Source organism: Mirounga leonina, unplaced genomic scaffold (assembly GCF_011800145.1).
Source record: "Mirounga leonina isolate KUSES-001 unplaced genomic scaffold, KU_Mleo_1.0 Mir_129, whole genome shotgun sequence".
Lineage (NCBI taxonomy): Eukaryota > Metazoa > Chordata > Mammalia > Carnivora > Phocidae > Mirounga > Mirounga leonina.
Genome location: NW_023270323.1, coordinates 63,705,682 through 63,730,542, shown reverse-complemented (window position 1 = coordinate 63,730,542; position 24,861 = coordinate 63,705,682). Strand labels below are relative to the sequence as shown.

Sequence of the window (24,861 nt, the reverse complement as noted above, 5' to 3'; positions counted from 1 at the left end):
AAAGCTGTTACCTCCCACAAATTTTAAATTTTCTATTTAAAAAAACTGTAGTATCTCACTCATTCTGCTTATCTCAATACAGAGTCCAACAGCAGTGGCTCCCAGAGTTTCAGACCATCCAAAAGCTTTCATCCCCCAAAGTCCTTCCTGCTTAGGCCCAAACTGGGGAGGATAGTGACCTTGGCTTTCTCCTTGACTTAACTGCCAATAGTTAAAAGTATCTTAGCAATACAAAACCTTCCAAAGGTCATCCATAAAAGAGCCCTTAAAAAAAACAGGACATACCATTAGCCTTTCTGAATTCTGCAATTTTAGTAGAATTTCCAAAATGTTTCCCTAAGGTAGTGGTTCTTAATTTTTACAACAAACCACTAAACATGAAACACTCTGTCTGCAGAGACGTTAAATCAACACGTCTGAGATAAAGTCCAGGCACCTTTTCTTCTTAATCTTCATATATGACTCTGACATCAGTGCTCTGAAGGGCAGTCCTTAGATATATAAGGATATATATGTGAAAACAAAGATATTTCTCAAATTTTCTTCTTGAGGATAGTAGACCAATTATGCACTTTAAGAATAAAAACAGATATGGGCAAATCATTTTTCCAGCACTCTCCATGTCACTGACCTGAAATCCCCTTTATTGTTTACCACCCTCTCGGGAGGACAATACTGTGCAGAGCTTTCTAATACCACGATATCGACAGTTCTTGTATTGTTCCCGCGTTTGGTCTGGACGTGACAGCCCCAATTTCCAGTCGATCCAGCCTGAATATTAGAAATGGTTAGGGCACTGCATGGAGAAAGATTTTAAAGAGAGAGAAAAAATGGTTAGACAAAAAAGGGAGACAACGAGGCTTCTATCATTCATTTAGCAAGTATGTCTGAATGCACAGTGTGGGCAAAGCACTTGCTAGATAAAAACAAATTTAAGGGGCGCCTGGGTGGCTCAGTCGTTAAGCGTCTGCCTTCGGCTCAGGTCATGATCCCAGGGTCCTGGGATCGAGCCCCGCATAGGGCTCCCTGCTCGCTGGGAAGCCTGCTTCTCCCTCTCCCACTCCCCCTGCTTATGTTCCCTCTCTCGCTGTCTCTCTCTGTCAAATAAATAAATAAAATCTTTAAAAAAAAAAAAAAAAATTTAAAAAACTCTCCCTTGGGCGCCTGGGTGGCTCAGTCGGTTAAGCATCTGCCTTCGGCTCAGGTCTCGATGCTGGAGTCCTGGGATTGAGTCCCACATTGGGCTCCCTGCTCAGTAAGGAGTGTGCTTCTCCCTCTGTCCCTCAACCCACTCTCATGCTCTCTCTCTCTCTCAAATAAATCAATAAAATCTTTAAAAAAAAAAAAAATTCCTCCACTTAAGTACTTCAGTGGAAAGTCAAGACAAGCAGGTGAAGAGCTACTTAAAACACTCTGGTAAAAACTATGGGAAGAGCCCAGATGTCCATCAACAGATGAATGGATAAAGAAGATGTGGTGTGTGTGTATATATATATACAATGGATTATTATACAGCCATCAAAAAAAAAAATGAAATCTTGCCCCTTGCAACGACGTGGATGGAACTAGAGAGTATTATGCTAAGCAAAATAAGTCAATCAGAGAAAGACAATTATCATATGATCTCACTGATATGAGGAATTTGAGAAACAAGACAGAGGATCATAGGGGAAGGGAGGGAAAAATGAAACAAGGTCAAACCAGAGAGGGAGACAAACCATAAGAGACTCTTAATCTCAGCAAACAAACTGAGGGTTGCTGGAGTGGAGGGGGGTGGGAGGGATAGGGTGGCTGGGTAATGGACATCGGGGAGCGTTATGTGCTATGGTGAGCGCTGTGAATTGTGTTAAGACTGATGAATCACAGATCTGCACCTCTGAAACAAATAATACATTATATGTTAATAAAAAAAAAATGCTCTGGTAAGAGCTGAAGTATGAACAAAGCGCAAGGGTACATCATGCCTGACGCTTCTAACAGAAAGAGGGAGAACAGGACTCAGCGAGGAGGGGGACAGCAAGTGCAAAGACGAAAACATCACAGCACGTTCTTCAGCAAAACTAATGGAGACGTTTCCAAGTTATGTCTACCTTTTCACTGATTTGGAGGGAAATATTCAAGCATGAAGGAAGGAGATTAATATTATCAAGAGAATTAAAATATTTAAGGTAAAAATATTTTGCAGAGGAACTCATTAAGTCTCTAAAAAGATTTAATAAATTACCAATTGATGCCTTAAGGAGAGGAGTTTTCCATGTAAAGGTATACTTCAATTTATAAAACAGCTATATTTCTAAAGAGCTGTCAGTATATTCAATTTTCAAGATGAACTCATAATTCTCTAATATAAAGCCTATTAATTAAAGAGCAAATATCAGAACCTTCAATTAACCTTTCTCCCTGCCACATGACCCACATGCTATGCTTTTATGTAAATAGAAAAATAAGAGATAGTTAGACATAAAGGATATATCATTTTAATTAATTTACAAAGTTATGCCTTGAAGTTAAGACACATTTTTCCAGTCTCCTAAATCATTAATGGCTATACAACATCATATGTTCAAATAAAGACTTTGAGGCACTGTTACTCTGAATCAGAGAAAATGTTTATCATCTTTGTTAATTAAGTCAGTGAATAATCTAAAACGCTGTAATAAATATATTCGAGATAAAGTGACACAAAAGTATTTTTCATTAAATTTAAATAACCAAATTCCAAAATAAGCAATCATTCTCTAATCGAGAGGTTCCCAAACTTTCTTGGTTCACAGCACCTTCACTGATCAGAAAACTGTTTCACAGAGCTCCGAACCCAAAAGAAATACCTCTGATGGTCCAATTACTAAATTAAATCCCAGAACTGTGTAGCTATGTCCTAATAACTTCATAGCCATTTGAAAAAATAAAACATATCAATTTGAGATAAATATTTCATTCTTAAATAACCCAACTTCCTGATGGGTTGTGCTTGTCTGCTGAGCACTCCAAAATTAATCTAACGTCAGATACAGAACAGACAGCGAGACCCTTATTTCATGTTCCACAATGACTTTCACACAGTATTTGCTTTGCACCACAGTGATCACCAAGAACTCAGCACCCTCAAGTACGGCATCAGCAAAGGAAGGCAGCGCGATCTAATGAAATCATCACTGCCTGGGGCTGGTAGGTGTGTGGTGTCCAAAAAAAGTCAAGTATTACCATGCTTCTTCCAAAACTTAAAATACCCCACAGCAGCTCTGTAAGTGAATTCACTGTGATGTCCCAGAGCTCTTTAGCACACCCACTGGGAGCTCAGGTCCTAATACATTTTGCCAACGTGTTTTTAAAGATGACCTTTAGCAATACCTCCAGTGTCTAAAACTAATGATCAGAAAACAATTTCCAGGAATCTTCAAGGCAGCGTATTTAGAAATTTAAGGAGGAAGAGGCAGCTTCAATTTCATATTTGAGGAAAACTACAAACTCTGATTCTTACTAATGAAGGACGGATGACATAAAGAAACCAATGAAGAATCAACAGCGATCTCTCAGGTTAACCAAGTCAATACCGTACGTACTTCCTTTTTCTGCAACTTCGTTATTAATACGGAGGCAAATTCTGGGTAAAGGACTTCAGTCTTCATACGAAAGATTTTCACATGAGTCAAGTGTCCTTCCCAACAAAACTATTAGGCAAGGATGCTAACCTTAGAATTAATTTTCTGTACTGCTACAAAGAATTCAAAGTATGACTTGCAGAAATAAATTTATAAAGTTAATCTAGTTACTTTAGAGTTGCAAAATTTAAGAGTTCTAAATTAGAGAGAGAGAGCATGAGCGCGATCAGGGGTTGGGGGGAGGGCACGGGACAGAGGGAGAGGGAGAGAGAGTCTTAAGCAGGCTTCACGCCAGCATGGAGTCTGATGTGGGGCTCCATCTCACAACCCTGAGATTATGACCTGAGCTGAAATCAAGAGTCGGACAACTTAACCAACTGAGCCACCCAGGTGCCGCAGGGTTCTATATATTTTCAAAGCTTTATTGTTGTATCATGTATTATTACCTACTCATATAATAAAACTGCCTAAAGCTCACATCTTAATGAGTTTTAACCCATGTATACGCTTATGAAATTATCACCACAATACAAGTAAGGTAACAATTAAGAGTCTTCTCTCACTGGGACCGAATAAACTGTTTCTGACAATCTTATGCCCTAATAAAGGAACTCTGATTCTGGTAACAGCAGACCAGCTTCTACCAAACTACCCTCCGTGCAGTTCACTATTATTTATAAGCTCTGCACAAACTACAAAATGACAACTATCCAAACACATGGCCAGTGATCCAAAACAAGCAGAAACCAGAGAGAAGTTGACCCTAGGAAGAAGGCATCAGCACTGGGGAGTAAGACCCAGGAAATGGTTTCCAATGGCTTTTGTGCAAGGATAGGCCCTACTCAAACAGAAATTCAGTCTTACTTGTTGAAATATCAGAGCACAGAGGTAGAAAGGAACATGGCTGGAAGCCCAAACTTCTGCATATAAAATCACGCAGATCTCTAACTGGCCCCTGGTTCCCACAGATAGGGTAGACACCACACAGATTTCAGCTGCTGCCATCACAGAAAAGACAACTAGGAGTTTGAGTTTAGCCAAGTAACTGCTTAAGGGAACAAAAACCAGCTGACTTCAAGCAAATGGAAGAGAATCCCGAGTCAGGGATTTGCAAAAAGTGGTTTTTCTTTAAAGGCCAGACAGTGGGACGCCTGGGTGGCTCAGTTGGTTAAGCGTCTGCCTTCAGGTCAAGTCATGATCCCAGGGTCCTGGGATCGAGTCCCGCATCGGGCTCCCTGCTCAGCAGGGAGCCTGTTTCTCCCTCTCCCACTCCCCCTGCTTGTGCTCTCTCTCTGTCTCTGTCAAATAAATAAAATCTTTAAAAATAAAAAAAATAAAGGCCAGACAGTAATTATTTTAGGCTTTTCTGGCCAAGAAGCAACTTGGAAGATATTATATAGCCACTTACATAACCATTTGAAATGTAACCATTTACAAATGTAAAAAATATTCTTAGCCCGTAGGCCCATCAGTCCACATGTAGCCCATAGGCTGTGCTTTGTCAGCTTCTCTATAGTGAATCATTCATACGATCCAGGATAGAATCCAGCATTACTAGATACATAAACAATATTTTTTTTAAATAGGAAACTATAAAATATATACAGAAGCAAAGCAGTCAGTGGTGATGATCCCAAGATGACCCAGATGTTGGAAAGAGCAGGCAAGGATTTAAAAGCAACTACTATAAATATGTTAGAAGACACAAAGGAAAATATGCTTCTAATAAACAAGACAGGAAATCTCAGGAGGAAAACAGAAATTATAAAATAGAATATCCTACCCCAAAAACTCCCAGACATGATTCTCAACTCAGAGGGTCTTTATTTTCTAGATAGATAGCTATAGACTTTTTTATAATGGCACTTCTATGAATCTGCAGTGATATTACCCTAAGATGCCCTGGCAGAGTGTGGAAACTACAAATCTATTATTAAATATTCAAGTTGAGTTCTGTCTTTAAGAAATTGGTAGGAAGGGAAAAAAGAAAGAGAGACAGAGACACACAGAGAGAGAGACGGAGGGAGAAGAAAAAGGAAATTCAATGCCTATAGATTAAGATTTTACCAAAACAAAATATATAGTGATGGTAATACATATATTTTTACTCTATTTTTTATACTTTATAAAGTTCATTTGAATTAATGATTTTGGTGATCATACCAGGCATGGGATTAACAGGACAGGTGTTATTTTTTTTTATACCAGTGGAGTAGAGAAAGGAAGTATCTTAAGATGTAGCATTAACCAAGATAGTGAAAATTCGGTGATTGCTAAAAGTGAAAATCTGAGTTTAGCAGCAGTAAATGGTTAGAAGTTAAGTTTGGCATTAAAAGTTTACATTTTCCCACCTAAAACTTTAAACAAAAAGTATAACAGTGTTTCCCTTTAATCCTATGCTTTTTTTCATCACAACTGGATGAAAAGGCAACTCCTTAATTTCTGGAGAAGTAAAAATCAGGAAAAGGAAAACCAAAGGTTTGCATTTTAAAATGCAAGAAGATAAATTATTAATTTAAATTCTAACTAAACGTGACAATTCTGAAATAAATAAAATCCACAGTTTACCTTGCAATCAACGAGCAGTTGTGAATCATGTTCTTTTCAACAAAGATACCTTGTGATTCATCAGTTTCAACTATTCGTCCATCCTGATACCATAACACTTGCATATCCTGATCAATATATGAAGCCATACACTGGAAGGGGAGGCTGTCTCCTTCAAACACAACTTGACGATGAGATGGAGTCATGTAGAAAGATGGTAATTCAAGGGGTGGGTCTACAGACAATAAAATGAAGACTTCAGTAAACAAATACAATACTATAGTCACACCCCAGAATTAAAAGTTATAGAGGGGCAGCCTGGGTGGCTCATTCGGTTAAGCATCTGCCTTCAACTCAGGTCATGATCCCAGGGTCCTGGGATCGAGCCCCGCATCGGGCTCCCTGCTCAGCGGGAAGCCAATGCTTCTCCCTCTCCCTCTGCCCTCCCCCTGCTCATGTGTGCGTGTGCACGTGCTCTCTCGCTCTTTCTAATAAATAAAATCTTAAAAAAAGTTATAGAAATTCTAATTAAAAATTTTTTAAATGGAGAAACAAGTTTTCCTCGGCAACCAGCATTTTAATGCTAGCACCAAGGCTCCTACTGAGATAAATGGGTCCTAGATGAAAACAAAATTAGTAAAATTGAAATGAAACCATCTCATAATCAGTTCTGACACTTAAAGTGTTCCTTTTTGGTGGTATCTCAGCACTTACTAAAAAAACAGATTGTAAATGATACCTAAACCCGGAGAATGGAACTGGTGGTAAGTATATATATAATTTTAGAATACCTTCAGCAGACAGTACTACCTTTGATTAAACCACTGGTTTCTGCTTATATAAGTAATGCATACTCATTGAAAAAATTTAGAACATTTAAAGAAAAGGGAAAGAAAAATCTTTTAAAATCCCATATATTACCATCACTATTTAAAAGCTGATATTCTTTTTTTCCAGTCATATAAACAAAAGGGAGGAATCCTAAATATGTATGCAAAAATACACACAAACACCATGAACTCATTAAAGGCCTTTAGAATATTTAGTCCACAGTCTACTGTTTTTAGCAGCAGTCTATTTAAAGGAATAACAACACATATGCAAACATGCATGCAAGCAAATTAATCCTTGCAATTATTTATGAAGAAATTAACAACCTAAAGAGACATGATAACAACATCCATATCATGAATTGGTATGCATCTATTTTATATGATGAGGAAATGGGTTTACATTATCTCAGGTTTTAAAAAGTTACAAAATATCATTGGAGTATGATGACATTTTGGTCAAAGCACGGGAAAAGATGAAGAAAATACACTAAGTTATCTTTGATAACAGCTACCTTTGAGTGATAAGAATGCAAGATGGGCTTTGTTTGGTTTACTTCCTTTAGTTTCTCTTCTCTTCCAGCTTTACTGAGGTATAACTGACAAAATTGTAAGATATTTGTATTCTCCCCTCCCCCATTCAAAATTGTAAGATATTTCAAGTGTACATCATGATGATCTGATGTATGTATATGCTGTTTCTTTTCACAAATCGTAATTTTCATCCAATAGCATGCTTTACTTGTGGAACTACAACAATAATGATAAAGAGAAAACGTAAAAAAGTACAGAACTCTTATTTCCAGATACAAAGACTAAACTGGAAACTCCTTTGATCATTTTAAGGACTGTTTTTGGTTCATGTGGGTTTTTTTTTTCTTTTTAATTTAATAAACATATTTCCCTCAAGTCTTCAGATACTATTCAAAATCATGATTTTCAATAGCTGCATATTATAAGTGGATGTGTCACAAGTCATTTAACCAATCCCCTATTTTTGAGACTTGAAGATACACTTATACTTAAATATTGACATACAAAGCTGATCATTTCCTAAGAATTAAACCCTCGTGTAGAATCACTAGATCAAACTGTATCAAATTTTTAAGAACACTGATACATACTGCCAAATTCTGTATCAAAAAGGCTCTATTATTTCACACTCCTACCAACAAATAATGATTGCAGCCTCAGATTTTTTTTTTTTAACTATCAACAAATTCCTGGCTTGCCAACTGATGGAAAATCTGAAGCTCTACACTATTCTCTGAAATTGTTTTCCATAAAGAAAGCTGTTCAGAACCCAAGAACCTTAAACACCAATCAAAAAAACGATTTTTTATCCAGCTGACTTAACTGTTCGCATAAACTAAATATGTATTATCAGATCTGTGAAGATTAATGGTTATAATCAATTCCAGCACAGTAAACAGAGAATTTTCAGATTGTCAAGAAAAACAGAGTAGCAAGTAAAATATGGCAAACCCTTCCTCTGCTTCCCCTTCTCCCTTACCGCATGTCAGCAACTCTTGCCTCACCCCCGTGACTGGCTGGGCCTGAAGAGACTTTGGATAAACACAGCGCGTGTCCCGAACGGTGATGTTTCTCTCCTTCACCCAGCGATGCATCCACAGTATGTTACAATCACACAAAAGATACTCAGTCTGAAATTCTCTGTAGCATACAAAATACAAATTAGGGAGTATGGTGAGTAAAATTAAACAGCACGTTTGCTTTATCTTGGCTTCTGCTTTGGGTGACAAGCACCCCACCGCTCACCCTCAGCGGCCTTTGGCACATACTGTACCAACTGGTTCTCTTCTCCTTTCCAGTGAGAGGAGAGGTGGAATGGCTGACCCCAGCACGCCTCCCTGCTAATTCAGGGACTACCTGCTTTAGATCAAAGCTGGGATGCAAACCCAAATCTACATATCATCCCCCTTCTATGCAACAAGTTCCTTAATCCCAGGGTCCAGAAGACCAAATCTCCCATCTTCTGTGCGAAATCGAATTTCTACCCATTCATCAATTAAGCATGGTGGCACTAACAGAGGACCTTGAAGACTTCCCTAATTGTTCCAACATCATTGCCATGTTCTTGCCTTAAATGCCTTAGAACTATTAATTCTGGCAACATAAAGGAATATGCGACCGTTTACCATGGTTATATTCTGTCTGACTAGAGTCTAAGTTTATCAAGAGTGGAGACTCTTTCTGACACCTCTCTGCTTGCACCAACTGATACCAAGATACTTACAAACTTAAGGGGTACAGACTCAACCAATCAAAAATAGAAGAATACCTCACACTTGATATGAAAGAATATACAGAATTATTTTTACATGAGGCAAGAAGTTTTATAATTTGGCACCAGGGTATAAGAAACAAAGAGAGGATAATATATATAGCTTGGATAAAAGCACAATAATTTATTGAATACTTGGTTTTACAAAGTGCTATTTATGTGCTGCACAGTATGCTAAGTCCAGCTAATAACAATAAATACAGATACTGTCCCCTGTCAACCTGGGGGACATTATATAATAGTGGAAGAAAATGAATACAACCAATACAGAATGTAACGTGTTCTGTACAAATAAATCAAAGTGCAAAGAGCAAACAGAATGTGTGCTCCTAACACAGATAGCGTGCAAGCAAAGGCTTCATCTTATTAGTTCTGACAAAAAAAAAAAAAAGAGGATGGGAGCTGGAATGAGATACACAAAGAGAAAGTAAATTTTAAAAACCAATACAGGATGCCTGGACTGATTTCTAACTCCTAAGCACCACCTTCTGGTCGGTTTCCAGCACTATCGGGTAAAAAAAAACACTGGTCATTTTCCCCAGTTTTTGGACAAAAATACTTCCTACATTCCTGCTACCCAGGGTCTCAAAAGCCCAATTATTCTTTGTAGTCTTTTTTATTTTCTTAACTTCACATAAATGGTTGACTTGAGCCCACTAAATATGCCAGAAAGAGATGTTTTCACTAAAAAACAGTAACGGAAACAAAAAGGCCAGAGTTTAATCCAGCATAGCTCCAGAAGCATGTACATGGGTCCGCCATAATGCTGAGGAGCCAGATGAATGCCTAAGTATTAGCTACATCTCACTGAAAACTGCTCAGTGTTAGGTCTAGAAACTTCAAGGAGAAGAGCAGAGAAGGGGAGGGGAGGGAGGGGATGTAGGAAAGAAGTTAGCAAACACCAAACAGCATCTGCTAGAGAAGACATTTTTCCTTGGAAAAAGAGTCAATCCCATAAATTATACACAATAAAAATTTAAAAAGCATTATATTTAACTGTATTTCCAATAGAAATTAGTGTAACTTATAGTTTGAAATATATTATGGTTTAGCTAGAAATACCATTACTGTCAAAAGGAACTCCCATACCATCTCAGTTAACAAAACTGCTCTGGGAGGAAAAAAAAAAAAAATCTACCAATTCTAAAGCTACAGAGAACTGTGTCAATATGATCTTGCATTGATTGTACAAAGCAAGCATTCTACATAAACATTCCTAGCAATGTCAGTAATAAGTTGTGAATTCAGTTTGGGAAAGGGGTTACAGGATAAAAGGTAAATCCCAAAAGCATAAAATATTCTTAACTATAGATTCTTCATAGGGAGGGATATTTTATACCTTGTGGATTCAACTAGTCAAACAGTAAAATATTTTCTAACTTGAAAAATAAAGTGAAAGAGAATGAATTGCCAATTTATTTACTCTAAATATAGAGAGATACAGTATTCTAAGGAGAAAACGGTTGTCCCAGTCTGAAACACATTATTCAGGTTTACGGTATGTTTTCCAATGAGAATGCATACGCTCGAGTGAGAGTCCAACTTTTGCAAAATCATCAGATTTTCCCTATGAAGTCTCTTAAACCATTTAATAACTGTTCTTAATTTTTAAAAACCAAGTTATATTTATCAAAACAGGAAAAAAAAATTACTTACAAAGACCGTAATGAGCCAAGATAATCAAAAGTTCCTTGAGACAATGAAGAAAACAAATTCCCTGAAAGGTTTCTAGGAAAAAAAAAAAAAAGGAAATAATCTCATTTAAAAAATACTAACGATTATATATCATTTTATACAATTTCCTAACGTGTCCTATAATCACTGAATAATGTTATAAAGAATTTATGAAAGTTGTTTTAAATTTTATAAAAAGGGAACAACTAATAAATATTTTATCCAGGGATAAAGAAATTTGTTCTCAACCAAAATAAAGTAATAAAATTATTTTGAAGTTATTACTATCAGGTAATGATTTTCTACCAAATACCAGGTGAATCTGAAAGGTACCTTACTGAGCCAGAACTTTAGTCACGCTCTCATTATAAGTGAATTACTCTTCACGTGTTAACTCACCATTTAAGAAAACAGAAATGTAAAAACAAGAAAAGGACAGGGATGACCTGAATAACCAGCAGTAGCAACCCACAGGAACTGAATAAAATATGTCAACAGAGTGCAATGAGTCCGGGGTTTAAAACTGACATAATTCAGTGCTGGCCTTGGGCAAATTACTTAACCTATCTTGTTTCCCCTTGTATCAGATGACTTTAATAAATATTTAAAACCTTGAAGAGTTTTATATGAATTAAACCCAGAATGCCCTATGCTACAATTTGAGGTGGTTTGTTATACCCATAATGATTCCACACTTGACCCTAAGCTCCAAGACAGAGGGCCTTGTGGGTCTTATTTACCAGGGTACCCCTGGCAGCTAGTAACAAGCTGGGGTACACAGTAGGTGCTCAACAGTGGTGGTTATTCAGGATGTAGACTCCATCTTCAGGAAGCTTCTAATACTAAAATGGGACTGAAGGCTCTGGGAAGATGGCAGGATGGTCTAATCACCACCAGCTCTGTTCAGTGCCTGTTTTAATATCAAGAATAGATACAACTTAAACCTAGAATTCTCAAGGAAGATGTCCTGAGACCTGGACCTCTCCTCTGGAATCTGGGCTGAATCCCTCCCATGTGGGAGAAAGTGACAGTCCATAGATGGGATTCTGCAGCAGTGTATTCCTGGTTGGGAAGACTTAGTATTACACAAATGCGAATCCTTCACAAATTAATATACAATGAGATTCAGTAAAAACATCCCTGGATTGGCTTTTAAATGTAGCATACAAATTTTTGATAGAAAACGTCTGGATAAAAGGTTTCTGATCTTCACAGGAGAACTACCTAGGAACTTAAGCAAACAAACAAAAAAAGGGTATCTGGCAATTAAAAGAACAATGAAAGAGACGCCCTTCTCTTTTTTGGCCTATCGGAGGGGATACTGAATGAAGATCTTGAAAAGGGTATTGCAATTAAAACAAACAACAGTACTTTTATGAAGCTACCCTATGTGGAATTATATGATTACTTAGATCTGTTTAAAATAATGTAGGCAGGAAGACAAAGAGATGGGAGATAGAACTAAAACAAGACTGGCTATGAAGTTGCTAAGTGTTGAAACTGCGGGAAGGAGACATGGAGATTCCTTATACAATTGTCTCTAATGTTTTGGGTTTTTTTGTTTGTTTGTTTGTTTTTTACAAGTTTGAAAGATTCCATAATAGTAAGTTGGAAATAAAACTCTACCATACAAATATAGGATTTAAGTATAAACAAAATAATGGCATCCCACAGGGATCATTAGATTCTAATTATTAGGTAATTTCATTCTAATCATTAGATATTATTAGCTATTTCCTCTTAAAAATCACAGAGGAAGGAAGGAATCACATTGGAGTAAGACACACCATGCTCTCAGTAAATCCCAACACAAACCGATTTTCCCTCCAGTGCTAGAAGAAGACTGGCTGAACACCAGAGTACTGGCTTCGGTCTGGGGACCATAAAAACTTACACACATTTTAAAACACCAGAATCACACTCCAGCTCTGAGATACTTACACAAAAAAGTAAAAGGGAACTGAGAATGACAACCAGCAAAGTCACTGTTCCCATGTCCTATCAGCTCCCTGAATACAATAGCAGGTGAATTATCCATCCATCCCCACTCCCACCCCTTTACACTGTGGTTTCTTAATATCTTAATTTTTCTTTATTTACTTAACTTTTTGCTAAACAGATACATTTGAATTCCTGTAAGTTAAATATGTACGATGCATCACTTATGTATATACAAGGGATGTTTACCAGGGCCAATTTGTTAAAGGCGGGGGAAATGCAATCAGATGGAATCTCCTACAACAGAGGAATAAGTGACTAAATTACAATCAGTTCTATACTTGGAATATTCTGTAATTGTTAACAAACACAAACTATATCAACATGTACCCTCTTGAAAAGATATTAATGACATGCTGGTGATTTTTTTAAGTAAACTGCTGAGTACAGCACAAATTTAAAGCCCCATACGTATGCCTGTACATTTGTGGGGGCAACAGAAAATCTGAAAATAATACACCAGATAGCTAGCACATGCTAGCTCACGATGATACGTCTGAAGTGATGGAAGGGAGATTTAATTTTTCCTTCAAATCTCTATGTGGTTTTATTACTTAATGACACCAGTAACTGTTCAATTGTATAAAGGAAGTTCTTATAAATATCACTCACCGATTATTTCTTTTTTAACTTTATTTATTTATTCGAGAGAGAGCACAAGCAGGGGGAGGCAGGGGCATGGCGAGAGGGAGAAGCAGGCTCCCCGCTGAGCAGGGAGCCAGACTGGGGGGTGGGGGGGCACCTCCATCCCAGGATGCTGGGATCATGACCTGAGCCAAAGAGAGATGCTTAACTGACTGAACCACCCAGGAGCCCCCACTCACCAATTATTTCTGATAGAAAAATATTAAAGGTATAATTCTTAGAAAAAAATACAAGATGTAAACTGATAAAAATTCATAAAAAAGGGGAAAAAAGGAAAGCTTTTGATCTGTTATGCTCCTGACAACTTCTCTGGAAAGTGACATCCTAAGTGAAGGACAGAGACTTCACAGAAGTTCACTTCCATCTCCCCATCTTTGGCTTGCCAGTTATTTCCACTGTGGAGAGGGATGGGGTAGGAACATCTGGGAGTATGTCTTCACTTCTCTGAGACAGTTGGCCCCAGAAATTCTCCATCAACAAAGGCAAAGATCCATATACAGGATTAATCAATTAGGCCCCCTACATCCATGTCCACTGAAGCCTCAGACATATTTAAGGTTATTTCTGAATTCTTAACCTAAACCTCCAAAGCCATGACTTGTTTCAAAACGATGAGAGGCATGGGCGAGAAGACCACCCTCTGTCTGCCAGGGTCTCATCCAGGCCCTAGGGGGCCTCCACTCCAGCCTTCTTGGCTAAGAGGCCCCCCAGTCCCAGATCCCAGGTTCCAAGGCAATCCAGAGAATCCAGCTGAAGAAGCAGTAAAGGAAATATCTATAAAGAGTGATCCACTCTGGATTCCCTTCTTCTATATGCCTGCTCTTCTGGGTGGGAGACAGACTTTATGTAAGAAAGGCACTACATGCCCGATGGCTAATCAAATTCCCTTTTCCACTTGTTGGATTGAGAAGGTGCTTTTCTTCCCAGTGGGAAACACAGATAGTTACCAGCCTTCACAACCAGCATCCAGGCTGGCTCAGAGAGCCTAGAAATCTGCAGTCTGCTGCTATCCATACAGCACACTCGTCCAAAGTTTCTTGATCCCTGACTCTCGACCTGTGTCAACCCAACTTATTACAAGCATCTCCACTGCAATGCATTCCTGAAGTTAAAAAAGCTACCTCAATTGCCAATTTTTCTTAGAACAGTCTTTAGAGGACATAAAGTCAGGTTTATATCTGTATATGCCATAGAGTGTTGCATTTAAAAGAGCCACAGTGACCTATTAGGACATGGGCTACAAAATCACTCAACCAAATCTCAAAGTAGGAAACTTGGTAGTGCTATTCTTCTGCTTTAATGATTCACTTGGATAAATGTCCTGTAACGTCTCACAACAGATAGCACAGAATTAATAAAAATGTAAGAGATGGACCCAAGCTTCAGAACTTCCAAAAACTTCAGCTTTTGATGCAGGAGGGAAAAAAAAAAGTGTAAGGAAATAGTAAGTGGCCCTAATGTAAAGATGGTCCCTTCCAGCTCTTTTGCCTAAGGAACATTTGCTGATGGGTCAAGAATCCCTGAGCCACAGTTATAAATTCATCTGGAACTAAAGTCGATGAAACAGTAAACCCAAGACTCTTTTTCATTACTTGAGTCACAGCTACCCAAAAATATAACAGATTTTTCCTTCATAAATGCCTCATTTTGCCAATTCTTATGCAGTCCTCAGAACCAAAAATACAAGACTCTCAAGAAGAGATAACAGAAGCACTGAAATAAAATTGCTGCAATCCAGCCACAAAAAAAGAAAAATGCAATTGGTTTAATTAATTTCAAGTTATGAGCAAAGCTGTACACCAAATCAATCTTACACTTAAACACTTAAGTTTGGCCATATATCTCTCCTCCCAAATTAAAGGGCTCACTGAAAAATACTACAAGTTTGTAAAGAAGCAGGAGTATCCGGTGGTATCCTAACAAGTGATCTGAAGTCCCCTCCCTTAGTGCAGAGATGAAATGATCTCACCATTGAAGGCCCTAAGAGCTTTTTTAAAGTTAACATGAATGGGCGCCTGAGTGGCTCAGTCGGTTAAGCGTCTGCCTTTGGCTCAGGTCATGATCCCAGGTCATGATCAAGTCCCACATCAGGCTCCCTGCTCAGTGGGGAGTCTGCTTCTCCCTCTACTCTTTCCCCCCTGCTCATGATCTCTCTATAATCTTAAATAAATAAAATCTTAAAAATATATATAATAAAGTTAACATGAATGAAGTTGCAGAAACATTCTGAAAAGCCACAGAAAGAACCAGGCATAGACAATCCTTGTAACTAGACCGTTGACCCTCAATCCCAAATTTCATCCTGCACCCTACTCCCAGACAACTATTCTGTAAAACAGGATGCCACTTTCCCAACATAAATGTCCTTCAGTGGCTTCCTATTGTTAAATCTGTTCTAAGCCCATCTGCCTTTCATATGCTCCCATATAAAGTTCTATTAAAGATAATCAGCTTGATTTCTAGTTACTCCCAAACAGAGCCTCCTCATTTTAAAAAGAAAATAAAAATGTTATTTGATGGCTTATACAAAGTTCTTCTGTATTTATATTATATATAAATTATAAGAGAGAGAGATACAGATCATTCAAATTTTAATTAATCTTTATAATAACTTCGAGGTACCATGAACCTACTTTAACAGATGAAAAAAAACAGAAAAGCTCAGAAAAGTGAACTCACCCCAAATCACAAAGTCAGAGGCATGATTCAAATGGTGATTTCACTCTTCACATCAACGGCTTTCCCCTTGACACTGTCTTTGCTCTCACCTTCCACCTTCACGCATCACTGGCTCACTTCTTTTCCTTTCTAACTAATCAAATCTCTGCAATCTCTGGACCATCAGCTCAGGTTTTACCCCTTCCAGGAAATTTATCCAGACCAGCAAAGCTTCTGACCATCTCTCTCAACATGAACATGTTCCCTGAGGCATACACCCCATTAAGGGGCTCTGTGTGTGTGTGTTTGTGTGTGTGAATACACAATATTATATTCTGATGACATTATATCCCCAAGACTGAATTTCCAGCTCCTTATCTCCTTCTCCTTCTATAATCCTGACAGCTGCTACTTTACTATCAGACATGTCCTAGGTGTCTGTAAGTATCTGGGTACTAGTCCACATGTCTTCTTACATTTTAGTAGAAAAGACATACTTACAGCCTAACCAGATTGGCGAGTCCTCGAAATATGTCTGCATTCAGACATCCTATTCGATTGTTAGTCAGATCCCTGAGGAGAAAGGGGGAAAAAGTGTCTTCAATTAGTTCTCTTGGATGAAGGTTTCATATGTTCAGTATTCAAGAAAAGCACCCAGGTATCATGCTAGACCTTTCTTTTCAGCATCCCTGAGGAGTTTACCTACTTCAAGTGAGTTAAGGGGAGCACTGAGAGAAAAAATAATCCTTGCTTTCACCTATCTGCGTACAGACTAAGCACTGCCTAATTATAGTGCTCTCTATATTTCAAGCACTTACTCCTGTAAAATGACTCACGATAAGACTGGAGTGGTAAAAATGAGACTCAACCTATCTTACTGTTTGTGAGAGAATACCTTAGGTGACCTACACCGTTCACTAAGCTGTGGAAGTCAGGGATAGAGCCCAGTGTCAGCGAACATCAGACAGACAAAAGACAAAGGGGCAAATTACCAAAATGCTGGAGGTTTTATTTCCTCAAGAATACCTGAAACTTAGGGGCGCCTGGATGGCTCAGTCGGTTAAGCGTCTGCCTTCGACTCAGGTCATGATCCCAGGGTCCTGGGATCGAGCCCTGCGTCGGGCTCCCTGCTCCACGGGAAGCCTGCTTCTCCCTGTCCCACTCCCCCTGCTTGTGTTCCCTCTCTCGCTGTGTCTCTCTCTATCAAATAAATAAAATCTTTAAAAAAAAAAAATTTAAAAAAAAAAAAAAGAATACCTGAAACTTAAGCTTTCTGATGTCATCCCTAAATCAGAAGTTTTGACTGTAATGAGAAAACTGAGTTTGCTTTTACCTCACAGATCTATCGTTTAATCTCCAAGCCAGATTACTTTAGCTTTATCTAGGTAATGGCCTAGTTATTTTTTCCCATCACTTTAAACTTTTTTTTTTAAGATTTACTTATTTTAGAGAGAGAGAAAAAGAGAGGGGGGGAGAACGGGGGGTGGGGCAGAGGGAGAGAGAGAGAATCCCAAACAAACTCCCCCTGAGCATGGAGCCCGAGGAGGAGCTCAATCCCATGACTCTGAGATCATGCATGACCTGTGCTGAAATCAAGAGTCGGACAGTTAACTGACTGAGTCACGTGGGCGCCCCACTCTTAACATTTTATTTAATTTATTTATTTGAGGGGGGAGCGCGCACACGTGCACAAGGTGGGGGAGGGGCAGAGGGAGAAGCACACTCCCCACTGAGCGTGGAGCCCCACATGGGGCTCACTACCAGGACCCTGAGATCATGACCTGAGCTGAAGTCAGAGGCTTAGCTGAATGAGTCACCTAGGCGCCCTGCCCCATTCCTAACTTCTTATAGTTCCTATCAAATGTTACTTTCTAAGTATTTTTTTTCTCCTCAATCCACGAAACTTTTTCCTTTTTATCTACATAAAATGTGTAGTAGATATTGCGTTCTTTCTGCACTATTTTTCTCCACACCACAGAGAGTGAACACAATTTTCAATTTTAATCAAGAGAATGCATTCTAACAGGGAGATAATAAATGACAATTTCTGTAAACTTCAAGTGAGAGCCCATGGCTTTCAGCAATTTTTCCATCACTAGACTTACTAAACTGTATGCAGGAAAACCCTAAAACAATGAATCTTAATTTTTATCAGTTCCTACTTAGGAATTATTCACCCCCTGGATTTTGATAAAAGAATTAGAACAAGATTCTAAACCAAACTTCCAAAAACATTTTTATCACCTTTTCTTCAATGTCCATATTATTCTTTGTAATGGAAAAGTACCTATTCTTTGAGTCATGCTCTGAGTTACTCTTTACAGAAGCAATGTGCACCACCCATTTCTGAACTAAAACTGCTGGAGTCCAAATTGTATAACTTGGTAACAGCAGAAACTGTATTAGCCAGACAAGAAACCGGAAATGATAAGGACAGGGCATCCGAATCAGGCACCTATGTGCTAAGTTTCTCCCCTAGATATTCCGAAATCTAGCTTAGGTAATCCTGAGTTTCCCTAAATTTCACAGTTCTGCCTTTCTTATCTTATGGCAACTTTTGATTAAAAAAAAAAAAAAAAAATCTTAAGCAATACGAAACTTTATCTGCACCGGCTGTGTTCCAGGCTTCTGCTCCTCAGAATATTAAAGTAAGTGTTTAATCCGATGGGACTTTTTTTATTCCAGCTGATTTTCCTTTTATTTCTGGGTTTTACTTTTTAAGAAAATTAGGCATCATTTTGTGAATTGCTGCTTAAACAAGCATTTCTGGGCTCAATTCATTATCTTGTCTCACTTCTGAGCTTTAACTGGTGTAATTACCAGTGATTCTTTGGGAAACAATTTCATTACAACTATACCTATTTAAAATGGTATTTAGGTATTGATAATGGGTTTTATTTAGATTGAGAATCAGCTTGAATTTGTTGATAAAGCAAAAAAAGAGAAACTGAATAGGTCTAGGTTTTACCTACTTTTGGTAGTTTATCCTTCAGAAAGCCACTTAATCTTCCTGATTCAAATTATCTATAAAATAAAGGCAAAGGCATGGTACACTTACAAAAAAAGCTTTATGTGTGGCTGTCGAGTGGGAGGCACAACTGAAATGAATGATTTAGAGCCTCATTAGAAAGAGTGCCTGTATCCACAAGCAACCAGCAAACATTACTACCACAAATATCTTTGTATCTCACTGAGTTTACATATAGGACTCTCTCAGCTTGCAAGTCGTATACCTTAAGTTCCATTACACATCAACTGTTTGAAATTAAGGATGTATTTTCTAGCGGGGTGAATATTATAAATGGCAATTACCTTCCTAGGCAAGAACATAAGAGACTACTTAATGTGTAATGCAATGAAAAAATGCTCAGGCAGTGCCAGGGACGAGATCAGTAATTAAATGCTACTGAACAAGAAATTTATTTATTTATTTTGGATGGAAGTACTTGAGAAATTATTTACTCAAGGATAAAGAACTGGAGAGAGAATCTAAGATATTCTGCATTATCCTTAAAACATCCTGATGAAACCGCTTTTTATTAGCAGTCAAGTTGCCTTCAACCCGCATCTCAACATGAAGACATTATTAGCACGTATCTTCCTAAAAAGAGCTTCCCTCCCAAAAAGCTGGGAGTAAAGTGGGGCCAATCACAAAGGGAGGGAATAAGCTGTCTGTCTCATCTGGCAATATGATGTCATATCCCTCCATAGGAGGAAAAAAAAAAAAAAAAAGAAAAAGCTGGAGGGAAAGGTATTCTAGAAGTTCCCAAACTCAGAATTTCCAGGCGGGACAAATAAAACAAAGACGGTTCGGCCTCAGCCCCAGTTCCTGATAGGGTGGGTCTAACACCCACATGCCCGCTTCCTACTTGAGGCCTCCTGTTCCCACCCCTGATTCAAATGGACCCTCCACGTGCACCTGGTGAGGAGCACAAAGGAAGTGACTCACTGTCATCAAGCAAGCTTACTAAGCCGCTGCCCCTCCTCTCCCCTGGTGGGTGCACGCAGCCTGGCTATGGCCGTGTTCCAGGCCCTCGCCCGCGTCAGAACGCCTGGGTCCTAGCAGCTCTCGGCAGCCACGCTCTGGCTACAGTTCCCTCTCTCTCCAGGGAGATTCCAAGTCCACATGCAGGCTCCTGGTCGGTGCACAGGATTCCACGAGACGGCCAAGCCCTCGAGGGGTTCCTGAGTTACCCTTCTATCTCTGGACCCGGGCACACTACTGGGCACCCACAACAGACTCCATTTCTGTTCAGCGGAACTGATGCTGCTCTCTGTCTCACCACCTGATCTCCCCGCTGGACCCAGTTACCACTGTTACTGGGCTCTAAACCGAACTCTACACCGTGACCACTGCCACTCCGACGCCCACATCATGCCCACTCGCCTCCGACACTTATCTTCCCGACCCAGAACTCCAGTGTCCATTAACACCACTGACCTACTCCAGACGGGCCAGTTTTTCTGACTTGCCTCATTAAAAAGCCTGAACTGGAAAGTAATGGAGAGCAGGGTGCACGGGGAAGAAAACCGATCAAGGGTGAGACCTCCTGCAGACATCCTGGGGCGTCCGGAGCGCACAGAAGTCTGATAAAAACAATGAACCGTCATCCGGCGCCCTCACCAAAAACCATGGTAATAACGTTCCCTCCCACAGAGTCTGACTGAAATTCCCAACAATGTTACACAATGAAGAGAGAATTCTTCAACTCCTACTAGGCCTCATCGTCTAGAATTCTGAACACTAAGACTGACCAAGACAGGGGACTGAGAGGAGAGCTTCAGAGGATACGTTTTAAATGAAAAAAAAAAATTATATTTGCAAAAGTATTTTTTTTTAAATAGGCAAAAATAGCATAGCCAACTCTTACAACTGGATCTGACTGTAAAAAGGAACAAGTTTGGAATGAGAGAATAATAGATACAAAATGTCAAAAGTATTAGGAGGGAAGGTCCTTGTCAGCATTTAAGTAGTTCCTGGCATGATTCAACTCAGAGCAAACACAGCTTATTTTATTATACAAACAACACGGGAAACAAAGAAGACATTAAAAAAAAAAAAAGTACCCAGTCACCCCGGATACTTTATAAACATTAAATAGTAAGAGAGCATGAGAGAGGCGCCTGGCTGGCTCAGTCATTAGAGCAGGCGACTCTTGATTTCAGGGTTGTGAGTTCGAGCCCCATGTTGGGTGTAGAGATTACTTAAAAATAAAATCTTTTAAAAGAAAAAGTAAATAAAAGAGTATGATAGAACCAAAAAAAAAAAAAAAGAGAGAGAGAGAGAGATAGGGACAGAGGGAGGGAAGGATGATTGTTGAGAAGAATGAAAGCATCGTCTCATCCCCAACATCCTCTGTCCCCAGTTCTCTGCACTTAAGCGGTTTCTCCCTCCTGCCATCAGAAATATTCTGAAACACAAATCTGATGTCAACTCCATATTCAAAAAGTCCTGCTAGCCCCACACTGTCTAAAGAGCTTCAAAGTTCTTTAACATGGCAGGTCATCTTAGGCCTACAAGAGCCTAATCTCTCCATGACCAGCCTAAACTCCAAAACCCCTCTTTCCCCACTTTGTACTTCATGCTCTGGCTCCACACGGACACCCACTCTGCTTAGAACGCCCGTCTTGTTATTTTTCAATATGTAGTACTCATCCCTCGGGAGCAAGGTCAAATCTGCAGGCCATTCCCCTCCCAGGTGGCCCCTCCTTTCCTTGGCACGTTCTTACTATGATTTTATCTGTGACGGCTCCCATGTGAATGTGTTAGGGCATATTTTCATTATCTGGTTGCCCCCAAGGGTCTGTGAGCTCTTCCCAAGAAGTCAGACCATGGTAAGCAGCCAGCACTTAATAATAAGAAATGTCTTTCGAAGGAATAAGGGACGGCGGGACAGTCCGCAGGGCTCGAGTGTGGGGTTACCTCTGCAACTGGAGCATGCTCACACGGCAGCTATGAAAACCGCATAAAAAGGAGTGAAGGGGAGTTGTTTAGCTTCAGAAGGAATAAAAACTGCTCTGTAGGTTTTGAAATAATAATACACAGATAAAATATACATGCAAATAGCAAGACTTTAAACCGTTCATAGAAAGGGGCCTCAATTGATAAGCTTATACAACAGACAGTTTGAATGCATTCGTAACTTGAAAATCCTCTATGCATGACTTCTTATGATCACTGACAAAGCCAATACAGTAATCATCTTATTAGCATAAGGACACAACCATCTACCATCAAACAAATCAAATTATTGCACAAATTAACCACTTTCTATGCTACTTATATTAAATATTCTTTTTGTTCTATCATGGACCTAGTCAATAAACTAAAAATTGTTTAAAACCCATTTTTTTTATCGCATTAAAGCTTGAAGTGGGTTAACAGTTCTTATAAGAGAACAGTTCGGGGGCGCCTAGGTGGCTCAGTCAGTTTTAAGTGTCCGATTCTTGATTGCGGCTCAGGTCATGAAACTCTTGATTTCGACTCAGGTCATGATCTCAAGGTCGTGAGATGGAGCCCCATGTCCTGGCACTCAGCGTGGAGTCTGCTTGTCCCTCTCCCTCTGCTCCTCCCCCTGCTCGCGCTTGCCCGTGCTCTCTCTCTCCCTCTCTCATGCATGCTCTATCTAGCTGTAAAATAAATAAATAAAACCTTAAAAAAAAAAAAGAAAAAAGAACAGTTCAAACTCATAAGCAAGCAATTCAAATACTTACAATCTTTTTAGCGATGAAAGTCCCCAAAAGGCGCCTGGATCTATACTACTAATAAGATTATTTCGGAGGTCCCTGTTAAAAACAGAATAAAAGTTATCACTTATCAGCACTATAACAAATATTCAGGCAAACTACAGTTACCTGCTACACAGAAAACAACAATAATGGCAGGATATTAACGCCAAAAAGGTTAACTTTGGTGGTAAGTGGCAGAGCCAGAATTCAAATTCAAGAAGTCTGGTTCCAAAGCCACTTTGTTTTGGTCAATATAATAAAGCCATATACCAAAAAGGATATGTATGTCCCTATATTATTCAAATGCAAAGTTATGGCCAGGCTACAATCCTATACATTCTTTCTACAATTTTCTCCTTAGTATGCTACACTTGAGTTTTATGAAAACAAATCAGAGATTTTATTTGTGAACACAAATTGAATTTTTAGAAACTATCTTCTAAAATATCCATTCTAAAATTCGCGTCATTTAGCTTTTCATATTTTTCCCTCCCTGGGCTTCTGTGGTTTGGATTCCTATAAAATAAAACTGTGATCATGCACAACATGCAGCTCAAAGCAAAGATCCAGCAGCCCCCAAGGCCGCGGCTCTGAGGGCAGTCTCAACGGACTCCCACTCTCGTGGGCAGCCCTGCCATGTCAGCACCCCGCCACCAGGGGCCAGTGGTGAGCGCCACTGCCACAGCCCTCCCCTAGGGAGGATCTGCGGGGCCCCTAAGGCAGCTGGCTCCTCTCCAATGGGTAGGGACCCAAGTGGCCGCACACAAATGTTCACACAGACCTCAAAGACAGCACTCAACTACAGGAGCACTTAGAAGCAGGACAGTGGCCCATTTTCCCTGACCACATTCCTACCAGTGGCTGGCCCACACTTGAACTTTGTCAGACCCTTGGGCCGGACTCACTCATAACCTTGCCCGCTGAAGTCAGGCGTGGTTTCCAGTCATCTCTCAGAGCACCTGACGTCAGACTATGAACAGAAGAAACTCTTTGCAACTTCTCTTGTCCTTCCCTTCTCCCTTCTTTACCTAACAATGGCAACACTGCCCCTTCCGTGTGTGACATCTCATTATCCATAGGGATGCACACAGAGTGAGTGAGACAATACAGAAACGCAGAGCAACGCCCATTACAAACCACCTCACCAGGTCCTTTAGTCCCTTACTCACTGGAGATTTAAAAGGCCTTCCTACTCACTCAGCGTGGAGTCTGCTTGTCCCTCTCCCTCTGCTCCTCCCCCTGCTCGCACTTGCCCGTGCTCTCTCTCTCTCCCTCTCTCATGCATGCTCTATCTAGCTGTAAAATAAATAAATAAAACCTAAAATAAAAAAGGCCTTCCTACAAGTGTATCTGGGGTCAGTGGTGCCACCTGTTATCATGACATTGAGGTGACAGGTCTCTGGATCTTTCGTACCTATTACTCCATCATGGGATGTTAGCCTGAGCCCACAGTGTATAAACTAGAGAAAATCCGGGGTTTGCCTTTTCAAACCACTCCATCTCAGAAAGCGTCTGACTTCCCTTGTCTACCTGTGCTGAAGAGAAGAACCCCAAGGAAGTCTTACTGTAGGGAGCACTGATCCATGTTATTTCCCCCCATCCAGTGAACGGAGGCACATTCAATCTTTCTGTCTCATCACCTAATGAAAACTCTGATGTATGGCTGCTTCATAACATGCTATTTTTTTCTAACAGTTCATGTTTCAAACTATCGATATATACCAGTGACAACGCTGGTTTTCCAGAAATTTCAGCAGAACATCCTGATGAGACTGGCCATCTGCCCATCGTGATGGCAGTCGTTCATTTACTCTAAGTTTGGCATTCTTTTTTTTTTTTTAAGATTTTATTTATTTATTTGACAGAGAGAGAG

At 39.5% G+C, this 24,861-nt stretch overlaps 1 protein-coding gene across 4 annotated transcripts in view; it reads right to left on the bottom strand.

Moving 5' to 3' along the window:
* Positions 1-24,861, bottom strand: part of ADGRA3 (adhesion G protein-coupled receptor A3) — a 123,849-nt gene that overhangs the window by 52,530 nt on the left and 46,458 nt on the right. For 2 of the 4 annotated variants that reach the window (XM_035005214.1, XM_035005217.1), the window contains 6 exons: positions 22,974-23,045; positions 16,761-16,832; positions 10,941-11,012; positions 8,493-8,653; positions 6,171-6,384; positions 632-796 (listed from right to left, as the gene is read on the bottom strand). In XM_035005214.1, the coding sequence (XP_034861105.1) occupies positions 632-796; positions 6,171-6,384; positions 8,493-8,653; positions 10,941-11,012; positions 16,761-16,832; positions 22,974-23,045 (756 nt within the window). Of the gene's footprint in view, positions 1-631; positions 797-6,170; positions 6,385-8,492; positions 8,654-10,940; positions 11,013-16,760; positions 16,833-20,732; positions 21,062-22,973; positions 23,046-24,861 lie in introns of those variants that run through there. The other 2 variants (XM_035005215.1, XM_035005216.1) reach the window with 1 other exon arrangement.